Consider the following 27641-nt stretch of genomic DNA (forward strand, 5'->3'; position numbering starts at 1 on the left):
TAATGAAGTACATAGAAAATAATACAATAAACTTCTATATACCTAAATTATCAATTTAAGAAATAAAATATTATTGATACAGTTGAGGCCCTTGTGTCCTTCCTCCAGTCTTATCCTCCTTTTTTAAAAAAATATTTATTCATGAGAAAGAGAGCACACAAGCAGGGGTGGGCAGAGGGAGAGGGAGAAACAGGCAGAGCCAACAAGGGGGCAGGGCTTGATCCCAGGACCCTGGGATCCCTACCGGCTCAGAAGGCCAACGCTTAAACGACTAAGCCACCCAGACGCCACAAGTCTTACCTCTTTGTAGAGGTACCTGAATTCAGTGCTATTAATTCCATGCATTTCTTCATATTTTACTTTATATACGTGCATCCTTAAAATAATCTTTACAATTTTTTTGAAATCTATTTTAATGCTATCAAAATGTAGCATTTTGGGGGGTTCCTTTTCTTGTTTAATGTTTTGTTGTGAGAATGAAAAATTGATATGTACTTAGAGTTCCATTGTATAGCACAGTTTATTTATCCAGTCAATAATTGAGACATATAGGCTGATTTTTTGAAGCAATGAATGCAGAAATTAACTTTTGTGTGCATGTGACAAGAACACATGTATGAGAGTTTCAGCAAGGGAATACCTCTGTAATGAAGTCACTAGATAATAGAGTATATGCATCTTTAAGTCACTATATATTGCCAAGTATTCTTCAAAGGGGTTGTCCCAATTTGCATTCCCACCATAGGGTTTCCAGTTGTTCTACATCCTTATGACCAGTGGTATTGTCAGAGTTAAATTATAGATAATTATATGGGTGAGAAATGCTATTTCATTGTCATCTACATTTGCATTTCCCTGGTAATTGATCATGTAGGACACCTTTTAATATGTTCACTGGCCAAATTGGCATGGAGATTATTATTCCCCAGCCTGGTTACTCCCAATTTCTCAAAAACCCCTTAAGGTTGACATAAAGATCAAACATCTAAAGTGATAAGATATGGTATGGAAAGTTTTCCTAAGTGTTTCCTATTCCCTGAGTCATTGAAATTAATTCTGGTCATCACACCATGATTCTTGCCAAGCCTTCAGTTGGACCATGCTCAGTTATGGCAAACTCAGCTTCTCCCACTCTGGTTTTTCTGGTTGTAGAAAGAATAACAAATAAACCTTAAGTCATTGAAGCTAAAAGACAGGCTAAGTTATAAGAAGGAATAGAACATCATTCTAGATAAGATTGGCTAATAATGGCAGGATTTGGTGAGCCTGGAAGACCACAGTGATTGGATTATATGTAAAAATATTTCAGGATTTGTTTGTTTGACTAAGGCCAACAATGGCATCTCCATTATTCAGAATTTTCAAAATGGCTTAGATAAGAATTTGAACAGAATGATTGGCAATCTGAGTGTGCCAGTGCTATGCTAAAGGATGGAAACGCAAGATTTTGAGGGTCCTTCTTCCCTTTGTTCTGTGCCTCAGGGAGGAACTCATCCACTCAATCACAGGTTCAATCACAGGTTCCTTCCATTGCCAACATGGACATTTACACAAAACTTTTTTTGTTGTTTTCTAAAGAGGTAATGAGTAAAATTGTTTCTTTTATAAATATACCATCAATAAATGATTTCTGGTAGAAGAAACCAGAAAAATTACCCTGAATCTATTCTTGGTGCTAAATGGATGTCACTTTGAGCCCAGGGAATATACTTTCTGCCCTTTCCATAATTTGAATTTTCATTTGCTAAACTATATGACAGTATGCTTCCTGCCTCTACTCACAGCTCTGGATCATCAATACCTTTGCCCCAACTTTATGAATTTCACAGATTACTCAGTTGTAGTGTTTCAGTGTCCTCCCCCATGATAGTCCAAGTTACACGTAGCTGATGTAAGTAATTTAATTTGTAATTGATTTGGGAATGTAAAACTGAAAGCTTTTTTGGGAATATGGTGTGGGTTATCTCTGTTTATATTATTTGGGGAAGATTTTTATTTCATAGAAACAGAAAACCTGAGAAGGAAATCATATCGTTTAGGTTTGACAGCAGAAAATCGCTCTGTACCAGTTTTGATTATTGCATTCAGTTGATTTCTTTATGACTCAAGGACTAGAAGCTTTCTACTACCTTTGGCGAGAAAATTTCTGAATCTAGGAGATTAAATCATAGGAAGAGTTCTTCACATCAGACAAAATGTCTCAATTATTATTCAGGCTACCTTGATTCTTTTCTTTGAGCTGCTTCGGTGTTTGTTAAACCCCACTAGTCAATATAACTACATTACAGATACGGTATTTTCAAAATAATGGACATGTCGTTAGGGTATTTGATATACTGTTTTCTATCGGGCCTACTTAGACATGTATGTGCATGCTTACTTTGCATTTGGTCCTGAGGTGAGCAAAAATGGAAGCAGTGTTTTTAGGATGAATTTTCTCACCTATGATAGCAATTTGTAAATATCTTACTCTTTTCTTATTTGTAGGGCCAGCTTTTTAAATATGCTCCTGATCTTCTCTTATCATATGTCATGTTGCAAAGTTGTTGCTCGCTCGCTGTCCTACAGCTGTGGCCTCTTTAGATCTTCCGAGCTAACGCCAGCTGTTGTCTCCCTCCAGGTCATCCAGGCTGTCTTTTTTGGCATTTGCGTGCTGACTGATCTTTCCAGTCTCCTGACTAGAGGAAGTGGGAACCAAGAACAAGAAAGGCAGCTCAAGAAGCTCATCTCGCTCCGGGACTGGATGTTAGCTGTCCTGGCCTTTCCTGTTGGGGTTGTGAGTATGATTTAGAATGCATCTAACCACAAAAGAAATTTGGGTCTTATTTCAGACTTCTAAGAGAAAAAGAAGTGTTACAGTCACAAAGCACCACAGACTTGGGGGCTTAAACAACAGACATTTATTTTCTCACAGTTCTGGAGACTAGAAGTTTGAGATCAAGGCATCTGCAAGGTTGATTTCTTGTGAGGCCTCTGTCCTTGGCTTGTAAGTGGCCTCTCCCTGTGTCCTCACATGCTCTCCTCACATGTGTGTCCATGTCCTATTCTCCTCTTCCTATCAGGACATCAGTCATATCAGATTAGGGCCCCTCAATGACCTCATTTAGCCTTACCTGCTTCTCTAAAGGCCCTACCTCCAAATACAGTCACATTCCTGGGTACTGGCGGGGGGGGGGGGGGAGGACTTCAACCTATGAATTTTAGGGAGACACATTCAACCCACAGCAGTTTCTTTAGCAGCCTAAACTCGAAATGTATGGTCCTTGGGTCTATGACCATTCTAGTATTTTTTGAACTTGAGAGAGGAAGTCAGCATTGGCTCATACTGCTTCGCTCGCCCGATTATGCCATTGGCTAATACCACTTAAGTAAATGCGGCTTCATGTTTTGGGTCTGTTCTGGCTTCATTGATTTTCATTATTTTCTGTTAGATTCCCTCCATTGCTTGATTTCCTTCACAAGTCCATTAATCATCCATTGTCCATCCATAACCCATGTTTCTTTAAAGGACCAGGGCCCCATGAGATTCTATCGATTTTAACCTGTGGATCACCAGGAAAAGAGGGAGAGAACTCCTGTAAATCTCAAATTGTGAAAACAAGGAAGAGCGTGTTACCTAATTCAAATCAGAACTTTCCTTTGCCAGCCAACATATAGGAAAAAAAGAAGCCCAGGTGGTCTGGTCTAGCATGTGTATCAAGCCTGAGGTCCATGGTAGGCAGAGTCAGGATTTTTTAAATCCTTCCAGGTCTATAGCTGGTAGAAGATGCTTGTTCTAAGATCAATTAGTGAGCACCCAGACCACCACTGAATTGCTTTTTCTATGTACTGAATTATATTTTCTTGGATGAAGTAGTCCTTAGCTCTTGAAAACAACACAAAGTGATTCTGATAATCTGGTCATACTCCTCTGCTCATTCCCTCGTCTTTTTCCTTTGAAAACCTAAATGGGTGTTCAGATTGAAACCAGCTAGCAAATCTCTCAAATTCTGTTGCTTAACCTGACACAGTTAGATGCTTTCCATATTATTTATTTCCTTCTTTGGACTTGACATCTAAAATTCAAATACTTTCTATCAGAATAATCATCTAAGAGAAAATTTCCATTGGCACAAAGTATAAAGATTTATACTCTGTGCATGAAAGAATTATCTAGAAAATCCAAGTCTGTGTGTTTTTTGTTTCTTTTTATTGGCTTATTCCCTTGGAATTTCTATAGGCATGTCATTGCCTCTGGAAGTCTTCCTTGGCTAGAAGGAATACAGTAACACAATACAAAAGTAAATAGGAATACAATATTAACACATTTTCTCTTAGCTCTGCCTCTCCCTCTGTTATGCCGTATCAAACTGTGCCTCTAGGGCTTAAACTGTGCCTCTTACCACTCTCATCAAAAACACATTGCATACGCCCTTTAGACACTTTTGACATTACTTTGGCCAGAAACTTTTTGCACCTGCTTGAGACTTGAGATATTTGTCAGCTTTCAGTGTCCTTCCTGAATTTGGTCCTTATATGCTTCATGGTTTGTAAAAAGGATGGGGGACTTTTTGTTTGCTTGTTTGTTTGATGACATTTGATACTTCCCTCTGTTTCACTATTTTTGTTGTTTTCTCTGTGTTTTGAAAAAGGGACAAGAAGTAATTATACCTTTAATTTCACCCCTCCCTTTTAACCCAGAAGTCACAACATAACATTTCATTGCATATGTATGCACCTTCCCTACCTGATGAGCTTCACAGAAGAATTTAAAGAATAATGAATCAATCAGATGAGCAGCTTCACTTATTTCTTTAACTCTTATTTTTGGCGTACCCACTGATATTTTATAGTCAATATTTACATTTTTCATAATCTTCCCTGTTATTATGAGCCACTTTCCCTTTTACAACCACTTGCCTTTTAAAAATCAACTTTTTTTTTCATTTAAAATTCAGGTAGCCAACATACATTACATCATTAGTTTCAGGTGTAGAGTTCAATAATTCATTCATTGTGTATAACACCCAGTGCTCATTTCATCATGTGCCCTCCCTAATGCCAATCACCCAGTTACCCCATCCCCCCTACCCACCTCCCCTCGAGCAGCCCTCAGTTTGTTTCCCAGAATCAAGAGTCTCTCATGGTTTGTCTCCCTCTCTGATGACTTCCCATTTAGTTTTCCCTCCCTTCCCCTATGATCCTCTGCGCTGTTTCTTATATTCCACATGTGAGCGAAACCCATGATAATTGTCCTTCTCTGACTGACTTATTTCACTCAGTGTAATACTCTCCAGTTCCATCCACGTCGATGTAAATGGTAAGATTTCATCCTTTCTGATGGCTGAGTAATAGTCCGTTGTATATTTATACCACATCTTTATCCATTCATCTGTCGATGGACATCTGGGCTCTTTCCATAATTTGGCTATTGTGGACATTGCTGCTATGAACATTGGGGTGCAGGTGCCCCTTCGGATCACTACATCTGTATCTTTGTAAATACCCAGTAGTGCGATTGCTGGGTTGTACTTTCTGAAGTCCCTCTCTTAAATTGCTCTCTCTCTCTCTCTGTGTCTCTCTGTCTCCATTTCTCTTTGGTATTGGGAAGAATCTGGACAATATTCCCCAGAAATCTTATGTTTTCCACTGTTTCTCACTGTCATTTGACTTTTTGCATCTATTTCCCCAGTTTCTCAAGCTAATAAACAGAAATTTATTCTGAGGCAAAAAACTGATACATGGCTTCTTTCCAGCCAGACTCCATTCATTTTATAGCAAAATCATATTTACAAAGGACACAAATGTGTCTCTTTATAAACATTTTAACACAAACTGTTTCTTTATTAAAACATAATTTTATGATTTTTCACTTTTCTTTCCCCAAGTTAATTTCCTATCTTTCCTTTCTGGTGTGCCCTTGTCTTTGCTGTGACTTCTGAGGTTCTCCCCTGCCCCTCCTGTGCCTCCCCTGTACCCCCAGTTGCTCACCAGGGTCTGGAATTTCAGTGTGGTTTTATCACTGAAGTTTTTCTTCCTTGTTAAAATGCAATCCCTTTCTGGAGTAGAGCCACTTGGAATCCCATGAAGAGGTGTCATCTTTACTGTTCCTGTGGCTCCTGGCCTGGGACATTTCGTCTGAAGGATGGGAGTAACATCAATGCCTGGGACCTGATTTGATGGGCATGTCCTTATACCTGTAGGCATCTGTGGTGTAAGAATGCTTATCATGTGTGCAAACGATTAATTATGATATTTGTAATTAAACACCTTTTACCATGTTGGTTGACACAGTAGAAATCTGAAAGGACAAAACACCCGAGCACTCGCCTTGTGCCCTGAGAGCCTTGGGCATGGCTGGAGCTTCCTAAGGAGCAGGGTGCACAGCCCCCACTTAGAACCTGCCTGTGGTCCCCAGAGGCCTCCAGGCTCTGACTGCCAGTGATTGCCGGCCTCGCAGCTTACCTCCCCCTCACCCCACTGTCTCCTGTCTTCCTTTGCGCCTCACCTTTTGTTTGTCAGCCCAAAATTTGCAGGGAAAGTAATGTTATTTTTGCTTCCCAGTGCAGGGCAGAAAGGCAGGGGGCATAATAAGGGGGCAGAGTAGCACCTCTGCTCAAATTTTCCTGAAGAGACCTCTGAGCCCCAAGCTTTGCCTGGCGCACCCATTATCTCTCTCTCTCTCTCTCCTCAGCTGCAACTGTGGCAGCCAGAAAGACATGGGTAGGTTATCTAGGATTTGTATTGTCTCCACTAATGCTTCCTCTGATAACGAGGTTAATTGAGAGTTGACAGTAATTGCTTTCTGTGGGCATGAAGCACTAAATATGCTTTTTGTGACCCATGGACCTAATGCATCTACTTCATGGACTCTATCTCTAGGATATATAAAAATAATAAAGCATTCCAATCAAAGATAATTGGAGTAAAGTTTTGTTTGAGCATAACCTTGAAGAAATCAGGCAGGGTTGCTTGAGTGAACATAGCATGTATCTTCCTGATTTGTGTAGATTTCCATAAATGCAAAGCTGGCCTTGATTAGTAACGCTAATGGCCGGAAACCACCACCACTCCCAAAGCCTTGCAACTCATTTTGCAGGGATAACCCATGGGAGGCTCTTCTTACCATGTGCAGTTTATTTCTGAACCCTGTCACCCTTTTAAAGAAGCATTACAAATAACTCTATGACATTATGTGGTCTGGAAGCACTGACATTTATGAGGAGCAATCAAACCAAGAATGTCTTTTGTCTCCTGTGAGTTTGTTGACTTTTGTGTTAGCAGATACCCTTCTAGTTAAGAGAATCAGCTAAGACTTGCAACCAACCAAGCAAACAAACAAAAAGAGAAGGAAAAAGAAGAAGAGTAACAAAAAAAATGAGAACGATGAGTATGAAAGTGCTTCTCTCAGAAATTCTAAATATGTCTCCAACTGCTATCCAAAGCAGCCCCTTTAATGACAAAGAGCTCTCATACTTTCTCCATTAATTCAAGTGTATGTATCCCGTTCATTTGCAGCTTCTCAGCTTACGCGAGACATGTCATCAAATCTCACCACCTCCCCCGTACATCTTTGTCCCTGGTGTCACTTGGGTTGTTCTAGACCAGAAGCTGGGCTATTGCTAAACTAACCTTGACTGATGGGTGAAGATGAGATGTCCCTCTCGGTGGAGAGGGGGAGTGGGTCTGAGAAGGACCTTTAGATTTGGATTGTTTAACCACAGATGGGCATCCAGGGTATCCCAAGCAAACCAGCATGTGCCAAGATAAGTTTTTCTGGAATTTGGGCTTTTATATCTGAGTTTAGCCTCAAAGTTATTTGTTCAGGAACTGTCTCTGGTGTTATAAGTGTGATCTTGTAAAGACGTGATGAAGACTTTATATGTATCAATCTAGTCTAGATTCCTTGAAAGTTTGCTTTTGCTTGTGATGGGAACTGTATGATACCTGTTTCCTTAGGAAATATGGAAAATGTAATTTGAAATCTCAAATGCAAACTTAAAGAAAAAGTATCTAGCAAGTGTTTTCAAAAAGTGATTAGTAAGTCTTCATTTATTGACATACCAGCTAACTCTAAGCCGTTATTCAGAAAAATGTTGTGAAGCATACAAATTCAGATCATTATATCCCTACAATCTAAAAAACATTATTTTCCTTTCTGATTTTTAAGTAAGAGATTGGCTTAAATGGAAAGCAAACATTAATTAATATTAATTACTAATATTACTATCTGTTAATGTAACACATAAAGGAAGGGAATTTTATTTTGTTTGAGAGTGTATGAAGGGGAAATTTTTAAAAAGCACATTATTTACTTTATTCTACAAACCCTGGATTTAATATAAAAATACACTTAATATCTGCTGATCCTCTCTTTATTAAATTTTCACACAGGTACCTAAAACCAAACTCTTTTCTGTTTTTTTTTTAAGGCTTCACTGATGTTTTAAGTTTCTTCATATACCCTTTTCCTTTCTCTTCACCTTTGAAGTTAAAAATGTAATATTTGTTAGGTCATATTTTATGGTAAAACCCAGTTCATTTTGTGTTAAATCAATCATATGCTTTCTTCCTGCACTGAAGTGAGTGTGAGTTGGGTTGCCTAAGAGGGAAGGTCCACAGATGGGCATTCCTTCAAGATCAGTAAACAAAATGAACGTTTTCCTCCCCTACCAGGAGAAATACTGAGGAGACTGTAATTATCTAATCTAGGTGAGTGGTCTTACATCATTTTTTGGATAGCCTTTTCCAAAGACCAAGGACATAATGTGATTAGACAGATGTACCTGATAGGGAACCAGGTTGCTTCTCAACCACCTTATATATTTTTGCTCCTAAATAGAAACCAAAGATTTTCTGCCTAAGTGGCCTATTTAATCTGTACACCTTCATGGAGACTTGAAGCAGTCAGCTGGTTCAATGCTTGCAAGACAAATTTCTTCAACACAAAAAATAACCACACTTTAACAACAATTTCTGTAGGTGCCCACTTTTAATCACACTACAGTGGAAACCACACATTTATATCCAGAACATTCAAAGGACAGAAGCTCTAGTCAAGTCAATAATTATTTGTGTGTTCATGGAGCTCACTAGGGAAGTAGTACCGAGTGCTAAGAGCCAAGATAGCAGTGACTAAGAATTGGTCCTGTCCTTCAAGAGTCTCAATGTCTAGAGAAAGTGACTTTATAAGCTCTATCAACAAGTAAAGTAGAAGAAGGCATGGTATAGATAATAGTGCCTGGGTCTAAGGTGAAGAATTATCCTAGAAGAGGAAGGGATTGGTTTTAGTGAGTGGGAGGTCCTGGAAGACCTCCCAGAAATGATGTTGGAGCTCTGTTTTGACGAATGACTACAAACTTATTGGATGTTTAAGTTAATGATGCTTTCAGCTGCAAGTAACAGAACCCCCACAGCTATCCACCTGACTCACTCTTTTAATTCATTCAAGTCTCTGTTCAAATGATTACCTCTTAGAAGAGCTTCCATGAATACTCAATATAAATTAGCTTTCCATTATTCTCAATCTCCTTACCTTGCTTTATATTCTCCATAATGATTACCACTACCTGGCACTTTCTCTGTTTATTCTTTTATTTCTGTAGCATATGTCTCCTCTGGCTTGGTACACACCCTGTGAGGCCAGAGAGGTTGTGTGTTTGATTTACTGCTGCAACCCAAGCCTCAGGAGCAATGCCTAAATAATTCAGTATTTATTGAGTGAATATCCATCCAACTGTGGCTTAAGCAATAAAGATATTTAATATCTCACAAAACAAGAAGCCTGTAAGCAGGTAGCTTCAGGATGGTATTGCTCCGTATTATCATTTGAGACTTAGGCATTTTTTATTGTCTACTTTTTTATCTCCAGAGTGTTGGCTTTTTGTCCTTGGACTTGCTACCTACAGTCTCGAGGGTTGGTAAAGTCCCAAACATCACCCCCTTTGCAACCATGTTCAAGGCAGGAAGAGGAAGAATCTTTTTGGGGAGCTCTCCCCTTGTGTTTGTCTCTTCATCAGGATAATGAATATTTCCTATAAGGCCTGTCAGCAGATTTCCCCTTGGTTTTGTTGGTTAGAAGAGTCACGTGGCTAGAACCAGCTGCACAGGAGGCTGGGAAAGCAAGTGGGAGAAGGAAATGAGCTTACCATGAGGGCTTGAACAAATTATGATTTATCCTTAGGGCTTGGGCACATTGCTGCCCAAACAAAATCAGGAGTTTTAAGAACTATGATAAGTAACAAATATTGAGAACAACTATTAAATGTAAACTGAGTAAACACTAATAGGATTTTAAGTAATTTGTTGTTTAAGTTTTTATGAAAAATGGATACAGTAAGACTGATGAGATTCATCATGGACATTTTCTATCTGAGCCAAGAAAGGCGTATTTTTTCCCATTTATTCTCTGCCAGCACCATTTTTTGTACATTCTCATTCGTATTCTTATAAACAACTATCAAAATCTGATTTTTGAAGAAGTTCTTCTCAAAGAAAGTCCGATATGTTATACAATTGACTAAACAGTTTCTGTTCAGTTCCTGAAACTCCAGAGGAAATTTGTGAGAGCTGGCCCTGCCATAGACCAGCAACTCAGATATATGCAGACAAGCAGGTTCGATGAGTAAAATCTTCCTTGAATAGCCTAGAAGTTGTAGAGATTGGTCACACACTGTGTGTCATTTCAGAGTTCCCACTCTCTCTGGGCCAAAGGGCCACAAAAGTGTCTCAGGAGATAATCTTTTTTCCATATTTATATCTGTAAGTTCGATACATATTTGAAGCATGTGATTGAGAAATGGTAGAACTGATCTTCAGTAACATTAATAATGTGATGCATATTATAAAATAGACACATGATTCTTGTTCTCAAAAATTAAGACCCCCCAAATCAGGATGTTTGTATGACCTTGTTTGGGAATCCAGGAACAAGATGCAATATTAGTTGTTGATTAAAAAGGAAAAGAGGAAAGGAACACACTATTTTTCTTCTTCCTTCTCTGTGTACATATCTTTCTTCCTCCTTCTCTCTCAACTTTTCCCCTCCTCGCTCTACCCCAACCCCATCTCCTTCTTTGTAGAAGAAACAATGATTTGCTGTGTGGGTGCCCTGAAATTACTATAGTTCCTGTGGGCGTTTTGAGGTAACTCTTACCTGTTTTAGCTGGATCAAAATGTGCTGTGTCACATCAGCTGATATCAGAAGGAACATTTCCCCCCAAGGAAGGAGCCAGTGGACTTTCCACCTACGCAAATTTTATTAACTTTTAGTTGTGCCTGTGGGATGACCATGCTAATGATTTGCTTATCTTACTGCAAATAGCAAATCCTGGATAGGACTTTCCTTCATCGTGCCTTTTTATAGCTCTCTTAGGAACGGAAGTTGAGGTATAATTCTGACTTTGGAGGATGTGTTGGGGGACAGGTGGGAGGATGGGAAGACAAGAAGCTGGGGAAGAGTGAGGGGAGAGCATGTGTGGAGCCCCGCTCACTTCTCCTAAACTCCTCTGAAGAGCACCTGCCAAGAGGTTTCTGTCTCCAGAATGTCCCTTTATCCTGTAGGTTACGTCTGTGCTCCTTTCACACAAAGGAACAAACACACTGGGTGCTGGGCTGTGCTGCTGAGGTTTGGTGGACAGGGTGAAAATGAAGGAAGTGTGTCCCAGAAGAAACCAGAAGGAGCTCTTCTGTCCCAGTCTGCTTTTGGGTGCTCTACCACTTTGTTCATTGTTTGCCAAGGGGAAGCTGGGAAAGAATGGGAAACAAGAAACTTATGAGCATAAGTGGTGGTGTGCCTACGTTGGATGGCATGAACGGAGACAAGTTTTCTGTGCCCTTTTGGATCACCTCACCGCTTGACCTTACAGAGGGCCCCTCCCCTTTCCTCAGCTTAAAAATCTACTACAAAATTAGAATGACTGCCTTCATACAAGCACAATTAACAAAACAGGAAGAAGCCTCAGCACTCCCATGCCTAGAAAATAATATAAGCACGCACATGCCCAGAAGATGCTGTCAAAATTAGCCTTGAGTCAACAAAGAAAAACAGCCCCTAGATTCATTAACACAGTAACATTTTTGTTTGAATATTCAGAAGTGCTACCTGTGCCTCCTTCCCGCTGCAATTAACCTTAGAGTTTTATAGAAGACACCACATACCCAGAGGCATTTGAGATTGCCTTTCTTTTTTGTTTCCAGCCAGTGGAAGAGCAGTTCCATTTGCACTTTCTGAGACTTCTCTCACTGTGTCCCTTCCCATAGAGGCAAAACCCACAAACAGCTCAAGAGGCTGGAAAGTCTAATAATGAGCACCAACTTCTGCTCCATGCTATGGGGGACAGATACTGTGCTAAGGGCTTTACTTTAATTGTGTATTCAACCCTCAAAGCCCCAAACGCTAGGAATTTCTGTCATTCTCACTTCATAGAAGATGCTTCTATTGTAGGGTTTTACAGATGGGGTTCCCACTTTACAGGTCGTGTGCCTGAGGTCCATGGTGCAGCCAGGACTCAACCCAGACCCTGACCAATGAGGTGCTTGCTGTCAGCAGGTACTCTACTTTTTGACAAACCAGACCTAACTTCGCTTTTCATTGTTCGCCTGATAGATATTTTTAGCTACGTACAGAAGTTCTGAGCTGACCACAATTTCTAATTTAGGAGAATGCATCAGAATAAGAAAGGGAGTTATGCAGAATCTGGATCAGAAGCCACTGTTTATCCTTTTCCTTGAGGCTATTTAACAAAAGCTGTTCATTTGTGCTCATTACTGTTTCCATTTGATACATTATTTCACACCATGGAGCCTGTGGTTTTATACAGTTTTACAGGCCAGTTTGCAAAATACAAGTTTTGGCAAAAAAAGATCATCTTCCTGCCTTGTCTTCTTGTTTCAACCATTGAGTACAGATTTAAGTTCCCACATTTACCCAATGTGCTTGTTTTTAATATGTGAAAATCAGGTTTTATCGATAGAATTAGCTACGTTTTTAAAAATGGTTACTAAATGTATCCAGTGTCATCTGCAACTCATCTTGGGGCTTGCAAGAAGGCACAGTTCGTGGCTACACGATTGCAAAAGAATATTTTTGGCAAGAAATGATCCAGTACATTCCGTATGGGTATCCTAACAAATGAACTGTGCCTACCCAGCAAATATTTTACTAAGAATTCCTGAAAGCGATTTTGTTCTGCTTTATCAGGAGAAGCTTTTCAGTCAAATCTGCTTTTCTTTTTAAATTTATAATTTATACTTCCACCTATTTTCACCAAGGATTTGAGGTGGTCTAAATCAGATCAGTTCATTGAACTAGTCTCCTAGGCCTCAGCCTCATTCAGCAGAGGCTGCCTGTAAATAATCTTGTCTATTTGGATGAGTGTCTTCTCTATTAACGTTGCAGGATACACAGAACAACTTTCTTACACATTTTATCTTGCAAAGTCAAGCAAGCCAGGAAAATGGGGAGAAATCTCCAATAGACCTTCTGGCAAATTGATTGAGTGCTATGCGCCAGTCACTATGTTAAACGCTCTCACATAATTTCACTTACTCTCAAAGGGGATCTTATAAAAACAAGAGGCAGTTGGCAAGAGGAAGCTTACTTATCCCTGAGACTGAGATCCCAGCACCAGGACTGGTGCACTGAGTGAAGCCACAACAGGCCACAGCAGTCTGTTCTTGCTTTGCTCGGTCCTACCTGGAGAATAATGCCTGCCATATTGGACCTGGTCAATCATGTGTGATCCATGCCCTAGGCTTGAAGAGTCTCAAGCAAAAAGGGTAGTAAGGAAGGAGAAAGAAAGAAAGAAAGTTCTAGGGCAAAAGAATCATCCACAGAGAATAGATTTTCTCCTTAATCTTGGCACCTTCCTGAAGTGCTGACCTTCAAAGTAATTAGTCTAAACTCCGGGCTCGTAATTGGCAAAAGGCATTCTTAAACCATTAAAAAAAAAAAAAAAAAAAAAAAAAATCCAGAACTGATCAGCAATTCTAGAGGGGCCTAAGCAGATGACAAAGAATTCAGTTAGATCAAATGCCAGAACACAACTATTGCAATGCTGTTGGGCAGACAGAATGCAGACACTCAGGCTGTATAGATGCATCTTTGGGCCTTTTGGGTTCCAGAGATGACCATTTGTTTGTTGACTCCTTCCGCTTTTGTTGATACAGCAGAGATCATCATAGAATAATTTAAAGGGCAAAAACAAAAGTCCACACGAATTTCCATACTGAGCATTTATTTTTTTTATAATAAGAAAACCTCACGTGTATTGTCATTTGCAAATATATTGTCATTGGCAGATGCTTATGCTCTAAATTTAAAGGTTAATGTTCCTAGAGGAAGAAATAACATTGATATGCAATTGATACAATACTCAAAAACAAACGCACCAACCTTTCCAAAAGTTCTTTCCCCATGGCAAACTACACATAGAAATTTCTACATGTTTTCCTAGTTTGTTTATGCATATAATCTAAACTAAACAAAACAAAGAAAACCTTAGCCGTTTTCCTCTCCTATCTCCATAACAATTCAGAGGGAGCAAAGTGGCCATCTGAGGGTGTCCCAGTGTGCTGGGACAGTATTTAAATGTCACTGTAGTCCAGGACCAAAGACCTAGACGCTCAATTTTGTCAGTCTTTTCTAAGGTGATCCTTCTCTCAGCCAATGAACTAATGCTAACTAAATGACTACAGACTAAAGTTTAGCTCAGAAAGATAACTGAATAATTTGTAATGACAAAAAAAAAAAATGTCAGGCAGACTATAATCTGCATAAACTCTCTCTAGAACAGAACAATTTAAAGACAAAGAATAGCCAGAAGACTTCTGGGTGAACTCAAATGCAAGGCAAGGGGCAGTAAATGGATGATATTAGTGGCAGGTGGTCAGATTACTAGTCTGCTCCATAGGGACTGATTTATACTAGGTAGATCGGAAGCTACCTTGGGTGGTCTGGGGTGCCTGTCCTCTATGCAAAGCTGGAGACCCACTCTTGCCCTGTTATACCCATAAGCCTGCCCACGATGATGATACTTTTCCCTGTTAACATATCCTTTTTGGGAAGCCTGTAATTCATTTAAGCAGGCTTCAAATTCCACTGTTACAATAGTATTCTGGTCAGGCCATCGTGATATTATACCCAAGGCACTGAATATAGGCAGTCATTGATCCATAGCCACCTAACAGGATGCTTTTACAAAAGGATGCTCTAATTACTTAATTAACTTTGATTAGATTAGATTAGATTAGATTAGATTGTTCTTAATTTTATTCTCAGGTGGTAACTCTAAATTCAAGTTGTAGTTGGCTGGATGTCTCTCCTCTGTACTTATAGTTGCCTTGTGCATATTCATTTTAATGCAATCCTATCTAACAATAGACTAGCAATCTATCCTTTCTCTTATTAAAAAGAGAAAGACAGAGAGAGCAAGAGTTTGATTATTCAGTGATTTTATGTGACAAAAGGTCTAGTTTTTTGAAAAAGAGATTTCTATCAATGCTATTTGATTGGCAGTGGTTCTCTAACACAATAAAAATAGTCTTCTGTGAGGTTTATGGATATGTTTAATTATTTTATTTGTTGTCACTTGACAGAGAGTGAAAGAAGCCTTGGTCAATTTGTTTTGGAGTGGAATTCAATTTAAAATGGATCAGTTTAAAACTCTGAACCCATAAAAGGAGGGTTAGTTATTAGAATGCAAAAATGACCCACCTTATGGTGTGATGTCACCTGTGTGAGGCATAAGGTGACCAGATGTAGTCAAAAGAACATGAGCCTTGGAGAAAGATGTGGGTTTTAATTCTGGATCCACCACTTTCTAATGTGATGAGTGGGCTCAACGAAACCTAACTCACTTGGGTTATTGTGGAGGACAATGAAAGACACAGAGTATCTAGAACAGGATCCAGCAGGATGACAAGCAGTCATCCAAAGAGTGTCAGTTTCCTTCCATTTGCCCCCAAAGTGGCCTCACATCACAGAGAATGTCCTGAGAGATGAGAGCACCTTTTAGCAAAATATTTACACTGCCCTGTTGCAAACACTCATTCAAAAGGTTACAGTGTACAAGTTCTTGAAATTCCAAGGTGTGTATGGTCATGCCATTCAGAACCCCAGAAGGAGTTCTTAAGGTTCTTGAAGGCAGTAGAAGTTAGAGGGAAAGGTTCAAAAACTGGTAAAAGGCTTCAAGGGAAAACAGTATACCATTGGTGGGGTTTATGTCAGAAGTTAGAAGTGGGTCTGCTACCACCTCCTCACCCACAATTTCCAACTTAGTTCACCTGGAAATTTTGGAGAAGGTGGATATATGTTTTATTTTCTGGTGCAAATCAGCAATTGATTAAACTAGAGGGTTGAAATTTGCACGAAAGAGGAAAAAATTCTGATTTCTTAAAAGATCTGACCTGTCTTTAGAATTATCATCAGAGAAATCTATCTATGTTATTATTGATGAATAGTAGGCTTGTTTCCAAATTTTTGACAATTCTGGGCAATACTGCTTTGAACATTCTTGTACATTCATTCTCCTGCTCCACATATGTAAGAGATTCTCCAGGAAAAAAGGTTCCTCAACGGTATGCTACAATGAAATACAAATGTCCCAAGACATGTCTATCACCTCCGCCCCTGCGAATCTGAGCATTTCTGGGGTGCCATACTCCCCAGCAGGGGACTTTTAGTCCTTGTTTGCTGAGAATTCTTATCAAGAATGATTGCTACATTTTATCAGATTTTTTTCCTGCACTTGTAGAGGTGCTTCATTGATTCTTTCCTGTATGCTTGTTTTCTATTTCATTAATCATTTGGCTATTCTTTGCTGTCTTCTGAAGATGTATACCCCACTCATTAATTTTTGCACATTCTCTTCTACTGTAGGTATAGGAGCCTGTAAAATTCCCTCAATTAACACTTTAACTACATCCCACAAGAATTGTATCTACCATTTTTATTACTGTTATTTCTAAATATTTTCTAGAGTCCATTATGATTTTGTGTTTGATCCCCAAGTTTTTAAAACATGTTTGTAGATTTCCAAATGTGCAGGTATTTTTATGTTTCTATTATTGATTTCAAACTTAATTGCACTTTGGCCGGAGGCTATGATCAGTAAGCTACCAATACTCTGAAATTTTTTGAATTGCTTTTTAGTTTAAATGGTGGCAAATTTTTATATTCTTAACTTGAGCTTAAAAAGAACACACATTTCAGATCACTACATCTTCCTGAAAGCTCATATCAGGCCACAAACCCACATGATTGCTATCTTAAGGTTCTGATGGCTATCTTATGGTTATGAATTTTCAGGGTAATTTTTCTTTCCCTTTCTTCTCAGTACAGAGCTCAGGTTCCAGTAGCCATGTTTTCCTTAGTGCCCTCTTCTCTGCCAGGTTGAGGATCACCCTTTCACTGAAGGTGGAACCCTCTGGGGTACTAGCTTTAGGTGGGGGCCTCAGTGGGGCTCCCCACCTTGGGCAGTCTTTATCTCCTATCTCCTGAATTCCACAGAATATCCAAAGATAAAGCTAGGGTCACTGTGGTTGACAGACACTTCTGGACAAAAGCTGGCCTCTGGTGCTTGCTGATCTCCTGGGATTCTCCCTCACTTTATTTTTTTTTTAATTTTTTATTGTTACGTTAATCACCATACATTACATCATTAGTTTTAGATCTAGTGTTCCATGATTCATTGTTTGTCCCTCACTTTATTTTGACATCTACAGTTTCACTACTTTTTGTCACATAGCAGTTAATTTTTAAAAGATGCTTCATGTATCCTGGATACGTTATGAAACAACAAAATCAAGATTATATAGTATGATATGTGTATTTAAGAAGGGGAGACACACAGATAGGAACATGTAGGCATTTATATGTGTGGGTGTGTACCTTTTTTTCTTTTTGCAAAAACAATCACTGAAAAGATAAAAGAGAAATTAATACATGGTTACCTAAATATTTAATTACGCTTTTTTTTTTTTTTTTTTTTTGGTGGTGGTTTTCATTGGGAGAGTAAGTTGGAGCATTTATTCCACCATATAGCTGGATATATGAGTAAGTTCTGATTCCCTTTTTACCACATCTTATCTAGAGAATGGGTTCACCTATGGCTCCTACTGAATCTCCTTTGTATCAGTGTCTCCATAATAAAAGTTTTCTTGCCTTGAAGTCCCTTTTCAGGAAATGGTTGTGCCAAATATATCAGGGTTAACCAATCCCATTGTGGAATTAAAGAACATTAACTGTTTCCATTGTGTTTAGTAGCCGTAGCTATATTACTGTGCATTTTTCTGGAGTGTCTGATCGCCTTTTTCATTCCATCTGTGCAATTGGTTATAATCTTTGTAGTTTTCCAACTGAGTAGCAACTACTCCTGATTCACGCTTATCATATCAGTCAGACCTTAGTATTTCCTTTCCCCTATTTCTTTCTGTAGCTTGATGGATAACCAGAAAGTAGAATAGACAGAGTTTCCACCCTCGGGGGCTCATCTTCTCCACTCCCTACCCCCTCACGGTGCATACCACCTTACTAACCAGGCCCACAACCTCCAGGACACTCTCAATGTAGTGTAATAAACCTTCAAAAGAAGGCTGCTACCACTAGAAGCCACCCTCAGGCAACTTTGGATCCACTTGATGGGAAATAAAAGTGAACATAAAAGCTATCATTTCTATGTGTCAGTCAGTGTTGAAACAGGCCAAGTGGAGATGCCTGAGACTCTGAAAAGAGCCAGAGTCCGAGGAATGTGGCCTGATTGGTGTGGTTTCATCCTGTAGGTACAGGGATGATACCCAGCCTGACCCTGGGCAAAGCGTCTGAGGACTTAGGTCATAAGCACCTAGGCCCATAAGCTGGTATTCCAGGGAAAGACTTGCATCCCAAAGATGACATGAGAATCAGATAGCAGCTTATTAGTAAAATTTGAGTAAGGAAGGGAGCATGACTCCAAGGTGCAAGACAGGACCCAAATATCAGGGAGGACCAGCAAATATTCTATTTCTCTATCCAGTGAATATGCATTTGCCAGAGGTAGGATAAACGTGGTCAAATAATCCTTACTGAGATGCTTGAGATGCCAAGGTTGGATATGAATAATGCATTTATTCATATTCCTAGCAAAGACAAGAATGAGTCTCCTGACTGGTTCTGCATTCTGTGCTGCTGTCTTACAGCTTTGGATGTCATGGTCGATCCAGAAGAATAGCCTGGTGACTTTTCTCCAGCTGTAACCATCTTTCTTTTTCTTCTGGGTTTTCTAGAAGGATTAACCAAACATTTTACTCACCAAACATTCATTGAATTCCTGTTCTAGCAGGCCTTCTTAGAGGACTTAGAAATGAAATAGTCTTTGGCATTTAATCATTCATGCAATTATTAATTGCTTCAAAAGTATGTACTCTTATGTACAAGAAGTATTACGAGAGGTTAAAGGCATTGGCTCTGGGGTTTCATTGTCTGGCCTCACATTATCGCTTAACCACTTTTTGACCCTGGGAAAGTTACTAAAATTCTTTAAAGCTAATTTCTTCATTTATAAAACCAGAAGAATAATAGTAACTACCTCAGGGTAGTTGTAACTCTTAAATAACATTTTGCCTGTGAAGCCCCTGATCTATACAAAGTAGAGACTAAATAAGTGTAAACCAGCTTTCATAAAGCACTGGAAAAGATTACATTTATATAATATTCTCAAAATGTTAAAATATAGTGATGGAGGAAACATCCATAGTTGACAGGGGCTCAGGTTGGGCAAGGGTGTGACCCTAAGGAGGTAGCATTAGGGACTTCCTCGGTGGTGATGGAACTCTTCGGAATCCTGATTGTGGTAAAGGTTACACAAATGTGTACATGTGGTAAAATTTCATAGTATAATATGCCTTCTCAGAAAATGAGTGCCTGTAAAAACTGGTAAAATCTGAATAGGTCTGTCATTTAGTTATAGTGTTATGCCAATGTCAGTTTTCTGGTTTGAAAATGTACCAGGCTTGTGTAAGATGTTATCCTTAGGAGAAGCCGGGTGAAGGAGACACAGGAATTCTCTGTGTTATTTTTCAACTTCTTGTGAGTCTTAGATGATTTCAAAACAAAGAGCCAAGAAATAAACATATAAAGCACCAAGGGAGATGTGACGATGCAACCAAGAGGAAATCGACTGGTCCTTACTCTGCCAGAGTTCACATCCCACTGGGAGGAGAAACCAGCAATGACACTGTCACTGATTCCGTCATGATTTTGCTCAGCATTGTGAAGGAAAAATATAACATCCTACTAGAGCTCAGGCAAGGAAAAGGGGCAACTCGGGGGAGGCTTCTTGGAGGTTATGCTATTTCGGACCCCTTCTCTTCGGTGATGATGAGCTGGCAGGGCTGTGGGGAGGCATTCCAGGCAAACGGAGCAACAGATGAGGGCCCTGGAGGACAGGCGGAGGCTTCCAGCAGCTTAGAGGGACCAGCAAGTTAAAGGATGTGTAAGTTACTTGAATGGGCTAGTGTTGTAAGCAGAGGCCTGAGGTGGGTCAGGGAAAGAAGTAATTACTTTTTTTTTTTAATTTTATTTTATTATGTTATGTTAATCACCATACATTACATCATCAGTTTTTGATGTAGTGTTCCATGATTCATTGTTTGTGTGTAACACCCAGTGCTCCATTCAATACGTGCCCTTTTTTCTTACTTTTGATGAGAGATTGTGGGAGATTTTTAGGTGGTGGGGACAACTGCGCCATGAAAGTAACACTTGATAGAGCTTGGATTTTGAAAAAAAAAAACAAAAAAACCTGTAATGAATCTCAAGCTGCAGTTACAACAAAGCCCAGAGGCATGGATACTTGGAAGTGTGTGGTGAGTTTGGGAAACTATACATAGTCTGTTGATTGGGTTCCTGGAAGAAGCTGGAAGGGGACTGGAAAGAGAATTTGGGACCAGATCACAACGGGAGTTTTGGTTTTATTCTGGAAGCAAGGGGGAGTCATTGGAAGTTATAAACTGAGAAGTTCTTAAACGTTTTTAATAAGATAACTCCGAGGCCAAGATAAAGCATGGATAGAATTTGAAGGAAAACTGATGCCGATAGCTCTAGCCAAGGGGCTACCGCAACAGTCCAGAACAGGGACAGCCGGAACTGGGGTAAAGGCAGTAGGCACTGGGAGCAGGGAATGACAGAGGAGCCTTGGTGAAAGTCAGCTCAAAAGGCGATGGTGACGTCGGATCCAGGAGCTTCACTTCTAGTAATTTATTCCTCTGGGGTATTCACATGGGTGCATAAAAACATATACATAACATACCGTTGCAGGGTTACTGGAAACTGCAACAATCAGAATGAAGATACATATCTATTAGTGAGTGCTTAAGTAAATTATAGCACATAATCACGCAGTGTGGTACTTTGAAGTGCTTAAGAAAAATGGGGTATCACCGCAAAACATTTTTAAGTTAAAAAATTGCGGAAAACTGGGGCGCCTGGGTGGCTCAGCCGTTAAGCGTCTGCCTTCAGCTCAGGTCATGATCCCAGGGTCCTGGGATGGAGCCCTGCATTGGGTTCCCTGCTCCACGGGAAGCCTGCTTCTCCCTCTCCCACTCCCCCGCTTGTGTTCCCTCTCTCGCTGTGTCTCTGTCAAATAAATAAATAAAATCTTAAAAAAAAAAAATTGTGGAAAACTGGCTAGAGTGTGATCTAATTCTCTAAAATAGTGAATGGAATGCCCATTAGATACGTAGGAAAAGACCTTTCAGGAGTATACCTATCCTTTTGACAGTGACTATCTTTACAGGACGAGATTACAAAGAGCTTTTACTTTTTATACATTTCTTTATGGTGATGTACTACAAATGTTTTCGTACTTAAATGTGTCTCGTCTATGGCACTCACATGTGCATGGCATGGTCTTAGATTGGCCTTCCTGTGAATGGGCTCAGGGACGCAGGGTGCATGCAGGAGAAGGGGGCTCTTGGGAGAAACACCTGTTCGGAAGGGAGGAAGGCAGTGTTGGGTAGAAGGAGAAGTTGACCCACACTGCAGTTGTAACTGGCATCCTGGGATGTCTAGAGCTGGGATGTCAGAGTTGCCGTAAGTGGAGGCAGAGGGGCTGGGTGTTTGTTTCCTGGCATGGGTCAGACACTGGATTTAGACTGCCCCCTCACCCCTCCACCCCCCACCCCCCCCGCCCCCCGGGGAAGGGGCATGACTCGGGCAAGACAGTTCCCTGCAGCTGAGGGCAGTTCCCAATGAGGGATGCAGCTCACAGTGGCCAGCGACCAGTATTGCCAACATCTAGGGGATGGACGCATGGGCCCTGAAGAGGGAATCTGAAGAAACACTAGCATATCTGCCCCAGTTATTTGGTATAAGCATAAAAGCTGTTCTCTGACTTTGCAGACCTTACTGAATGACCACACATAGCTTGCATGAATACAAAGATGAGGAAAAATGATGATCTCAATGCAGCACAAAATTCAGTGAAATGAAATATTTTTGATTAAAAAGATCTTAACAGTTAGGAATAGGAAGCTGTTTATTTAGCCTGATGAGCACTTGCTCGAGCCTATCCTTTCACTGAAGCTCTGGCCCCTCTGTGGGACAAGGCCCATGGGTGCCGTACGCACTCCTCCAATTGTGCCCAAGGCCACGATCATCCATATCCATGGCCATAGTCCACAGAGCACTCTGATTCTGGTGTGGGCATTTGCCCCCATGGCAGCCCTAATTTCTGTGTTTGCTAGTGATCTGGTTTTTAGCCTGTTCTGTTTTTGTCTGTATGGATTTTTTTTTTTTTTTTTTTGACTCCCAGTGATTTCCCTTCCTTTCTTGTCTGCTCAGCAATATATTTGAAAGTATATTTGTTGTAATTTATTTAGCACCTAGTGTTTCACAGTAGGAAAGTTTTTCTGTGTATCTAGTCCACGGTACTGCAGAAACCTAAACCCCCACTGTCTTTACCAAAGGCAGTTTTTCCTTTTACTGCTTATAATGTGACTTTCAGTTTTATGTAGTTTTATACTTTGTATTTTATTTATTTCTTAAGCTCTCCACTCTTCTCTTGCTCTGCCTTCTTTATTTAATCTCAGATTTTCATCTTTGACCTCTTTTCTTTAATGGAGAATTATTTGATCATTAATTAATCATTTTTTCTGATTTGTATTGTTGAGTTGCCCTTTTTTGGAGGGAGGTGGTCACATTCCACTTTCTCTCTCTCTCTCATGATATTTATGAACACATTCCATGCTATTTCTTTTCTTATGATTACTCAATCTTAAATTGGTTCTTTCTGAGCCAGCTGTTTGCAAAAGGATAGTACTGGAGACAGGCTAGGGAACTGAGCTAGGGCAGCTTGAATTTCTGCCTCTTTCCCACCACCTTCTTTGGAGAATGGCTTCTCTCTGCGCTACACTCATTTCTCTCTCCTAGCCTCATTTTGATCGCAACCGTTTTGTATGGTGACAGGAAGCTGAGTGTTCATTGGGTGAGCTGGAGTTGTCCATGCAGGCTGCTTACCACAGATCCTTTCTTGTTTACTATAACATACCCACATCCTGCTTCTTGCAGAGATGACGTGCTGACCCGTTGCCACATTTCACATCATCACTTCTGACACCTGAAGCCAAGTAGGGATCAGAACATCTCCCCAGTGCTCCCATGCATCTCAGACCTCCTGTTCCCAGCCAGAGTCACTCAGTGTCTCTTAGAGGGCGTCGCCTGTAGCGATCTCTCTGTTCTGCTCACTCGACCAGAGAACCCTTGGATCTCGTTTCTTTCATCAGAGTCTTGCCCTGTCTGGGCTCAGTTTTCCTAATACTGAGCAGCCTGTTGAAAAGAGTGATATTTGGATTATGGGTGTTTCCTACTTTATTGGTTTCACTTCTCCTTGTGTCTGGTTGACTTGGAGAAAGGGAGCCTTTGTCTTCCATCTTGATCCAGAAATCCAGAGAAGGATCATGTCAGGGTGATAGAAAACTTAAACAGGTGAAGGAGGGATTGGCAGGTAAAGGTCTGAGAAGAGATGGGCTAGAAGAATAACGCTGGAAAGAAGGGTTTCTCTTCCTCACAGATGGGAGAACAAAAAAATACAGAGAACATGAAAAAGGAATTTTAGATCATTAGGAAGAAAATTGAAGGCTTAAAAGGATGCTCCTCCTGAGGGAGATGTGGAGCCTGACACAGACAAAAAGCACCAATACATCTTTATCATTGACTCTGCCCATTTTTATCATAAATGTGCTATGTGTGAAGCGGTGGGGAAACGGCAACGAACAAGAAAGACAAATTCCTATTCTCTGACACTTCACCTCCTCAGAAGAGAGCCAGACACTGAACAATAATGAAAACTTACTTTCTGTCAGCGTCTATGATAGGAAAGAATGGGGCCACAGAGTCGTTGGCAAGGTGTCTGTGAAGAGATGCTGTTTAAGCCAGACCTAAAGGGACAGAGAATGCAGCCAGGTGAAAATGGGGTAGGAGAATTCCTGGCAGAAAGAATTGGAAATGCGAAGACCCTGAGGCACGAAAGAGCTTAATGAGTTTCAGGAACAAATGGCCAGTGAGAGCTTAGGGAGCAAGAGAGAATATGGTAGAATCTGAGGTCAGAAAGAAAAGCAGGGGTCAAGTCATATGGGCATTGTCGGAGCTGGGTTTTTATTCTCACATTATTTACTCAGTCAGAAGGGACCATTAAGGACCTAAATGTAGGTAAATATGGATAAATTAAAAATTCTATCACAAAGATTATAGTTGAAGGCTGTGAAAAAAGGCAGAAATATGTACTTTAGAAACTCTCTAAATGCAGATTCTGGTTTTAAGGTAATTTGAGCATAGTGCACGGAGAAAAAAAAACCAATGTAGTGTTACAGCCTCATAATTACAAGTAGAGGAATTCTATGTCACATTTCCAGGAATGAGTACTAGAAACTAACTGCTCTGGAACAAAAGATACTGTAACATTTCAGAGGGGCCTATGCTTTGCTGTGCCTTGCTGAATTTGAGGGTATGGATGAGGGAAGTCAGCTATGAGATCATGTCAGGACTCAGAATCTTCTAGACCTGAAGGGTGGGAAGACCAAGAGCCTTGTCAAAACGAGAGAGTCTCGTTGTTGGTGTATAGGAATGCCACTGATTTCTGTGCTTTGATCTTATTTCCTGCCACTTTACTGAATTCCTGTATGAGTCCTAGCAGTTTTGGGGTGGTCTTTTGGGTTTTCCACATAAAGTATCATATCATCTGCAAAGAGTGAGAGTTTGACTTCTTCTTCGCTGATTTGGATGCCTTTGATTTCTTTTTGTTGTCTGATTGCTGTGGCTGGGACTTCTAATACTATGTTGAATAGCAGTGGTGATAGTGGACATCCCTGCCGTGTTCCTGACCTTAGGGGGAAAGCTCTCAGTTTTTCCCCATTGAGGATGATATTCGCTGTGGGTTTTTCATAGATGGCTTTTATGATATTGAGGTGTGTACCCTCTATCCCTATACTCTGAAGAGTTTTGATCAAGAAAGGGTGCTGTAGGGCGCCTGGGTGGCTCAGTTGGTTAAGCGACTGCCTTCGGCTCAGGTCATGATCCTGGAGTCCCGGGATCGAGTCCCACATCGGGCTCCCTGCTCAGCAGGGGGGGGTCTGCTTCTCCCTCTGCCCTCTTCCCTCTTGTGCTTTCTGTCTCTCATTCTCTCTCTCTCAAATAAATAAATAAAATCGTTAAAAAAAAAAAAAAAGAAAGGGTGCTGTACTTTGTCAAATGCTTTTTCTGCGTCTATTGAGAGGATCCTATGTTTCTTGTTCTTTCATTTATTAATGTATTGTATCACATTCATTGATTTGCAGATGTTGAACTAACCTTGCAGCCCAGGGATAAATCCCACTTGGTCGTGGTGAATAATCCTTTTAATGTACTGTTGGATCCTGTTGGCTAGTATTTTGGTGAGAATTTTTGCATCCATGTTCCTCAGGAATATTGGTCTATGATTCTCCTTTTTGATGGGGTCTTTGTCTGGTTTGGGGATCAAGGTAATGCTGGCCTCATAAAATGAGTTTGGACGTTTTCCTTCCATTTCTATTTTTGGAACAGTTTCAGAAGAATAGGTATTAATTCTTCTTTAAATGTTTGGTAGAATTCCCCTGGGAAGCCATCTGGCCCTGGGCTCTTTTTTATTGGGAGATTTTTGATGACTGCTTCAATTTCCTTAGTGGTTATAGGTCTGTTCAGGTTTTCTATTTCTTCCTGGTTCAGTTTTGGTAGATGGTACTTTTCTAGGAATGCATCCATTTCTTCCAGGTTATCTAAGTTGCTGGCATAGAGTTGCTCATAATATGTTCTTATAATTGTTTGTATTTCTTTGGTATTGGTTGTGATCTCTCCTCTTTCATTCATGATTTTATTTATTTGGGTCATTTCTCTTTTCTTTGCAATAAGACCAGGGGTTTATCAATCTTATTAATTCTTTCAAAGAACCAGCTCCTAGTTTTGTTGATCTGTTCTACTGTTCTTTTGGTTTCTATTTCATTGATTTCTGCTCTGATCTTTATTATTTCTCTTCTCCTGCTGGGTTTAGGCTTTATTTGTTGTTCTTTCTCCAGCTCCTTTAGGTGTAGGGTTAGGTTGTGTATTTGAGACCTTTCTTGTTTCTTGAGAAAGGCTTTTATTGCTATATACTTTCCTCTAAGGACTGCCTTTGCTGCATCCCAAAGATTTTGAACAGTTGTGTTTTCATTTTCATTTGTTTCCATGAATTTTTTTAGATCTTCTTTAATTTCCTGGTAGAAGAAAGAGAAATTAAGGAGTCGATCCCATTTACAATTGCACCCAAAACCATAAAATACCTAGGAATAAATCTAACCAAAGAGGCAAAGAATCTGTACTCAGAAAACTATAAAATACTCATTAAAGAAATTGAGGAAGACACAAAGAAATGGAAAAACGTTCCATGCTCGTGGATTGGAAGAACAAATATTGTGAAGATGTCAATGCTACGTAGAGCAATCTACACATTTAATGCAATCCCTATCAAAATACCATCCACTTTTTTCAAAGAAATGGAACAAATAATCCTAAAATTTGTATGGAACCAGAAAAGACCCCGAATAGCCAGAGGAATGTTGAAAAAGAAAAGCAAAGCTGGTGGCATCACAATTCTGGACTTCAAGATCTATTACAAAGCTGTCATCATCAAGACAGTATGGTACTGGCACAAAAACAGACACATAGATCAATGGAACAGAATGGAGAGCCCAGAAATGGACCCTCAAATCTATGGTCAACTAATCCTCGACAAAGCAGGAAAGAATGTCCAATGGAAAAAAGTCTCTTCAACAAATGATGTTGGGAAAATTGGACAGCCACATGCAGAAGAATGAAACTGGACCATTTTCTTATACTACACACAAAAATAGACTCAAAATTGTTGAAAGACCTCAGTGTGAGACAGGAGTCCATCCAAATCATTGAGGAGAACATAGGCAGCAACCTCTTCTACCTCAGCCACAGCAACTTCTTCCTAGAAACATCACCAAAGGCCAGGGAAGCAAGGGCAAAAATGAACTATTGGGACTTCATCAAGATAAAAAGCTTTTGCACAGCAAAAGAAACAGTCAACAAAACCAAAAGACAACTGACAGAATGGGAGAAGATATTTGCAAATTACATATCAGATAAAGTGCTAGTATCCAAAATCTATAAA

General features: G+C 40.0%; 1 protein-coding gene across 6 annotated transcripts in view; it reads left to right on the plus strand.

Moving 5' to 3' along the window:
- Nucleotides 1-27641, plus strand: part of AIG1 (androgen induced 1) — a 318831-nt gene that overhangs the window by 125624 nt on the left and 165566 nt on the right. For all 6 annotated transcript variants that reach the window (XM_034990850.1, XM_034990847.1, XM_034990851.1 and 3 more), the window contains one exon: nt 2621-2776. In XM_034990850.1, the coding sequence (XP_034846741.1) occupies nt 2621-2776 (156 nt within the window). The remainder of the gene's footprint in view (nt 1-2620; nt 2777-27641) is intronic.

This window comes from Mirounga leonina, unplaced genomic scaffold (genome assembly GCF_011800145.1).
Source record: "Mirounga leonina isolate KUSES-001 unplaced genomic scaffold, KU_Mleo_1.0 Mir_53, whole genome shotgun sequence".
In the NCBI taxonomy this organism is placed as follows: domain Eukaryota; kingdom Metazoa; phylum Chordata; class Mammalia; order Carnivora; family Phocidae; genus Mirounga; species Mirounga leonina.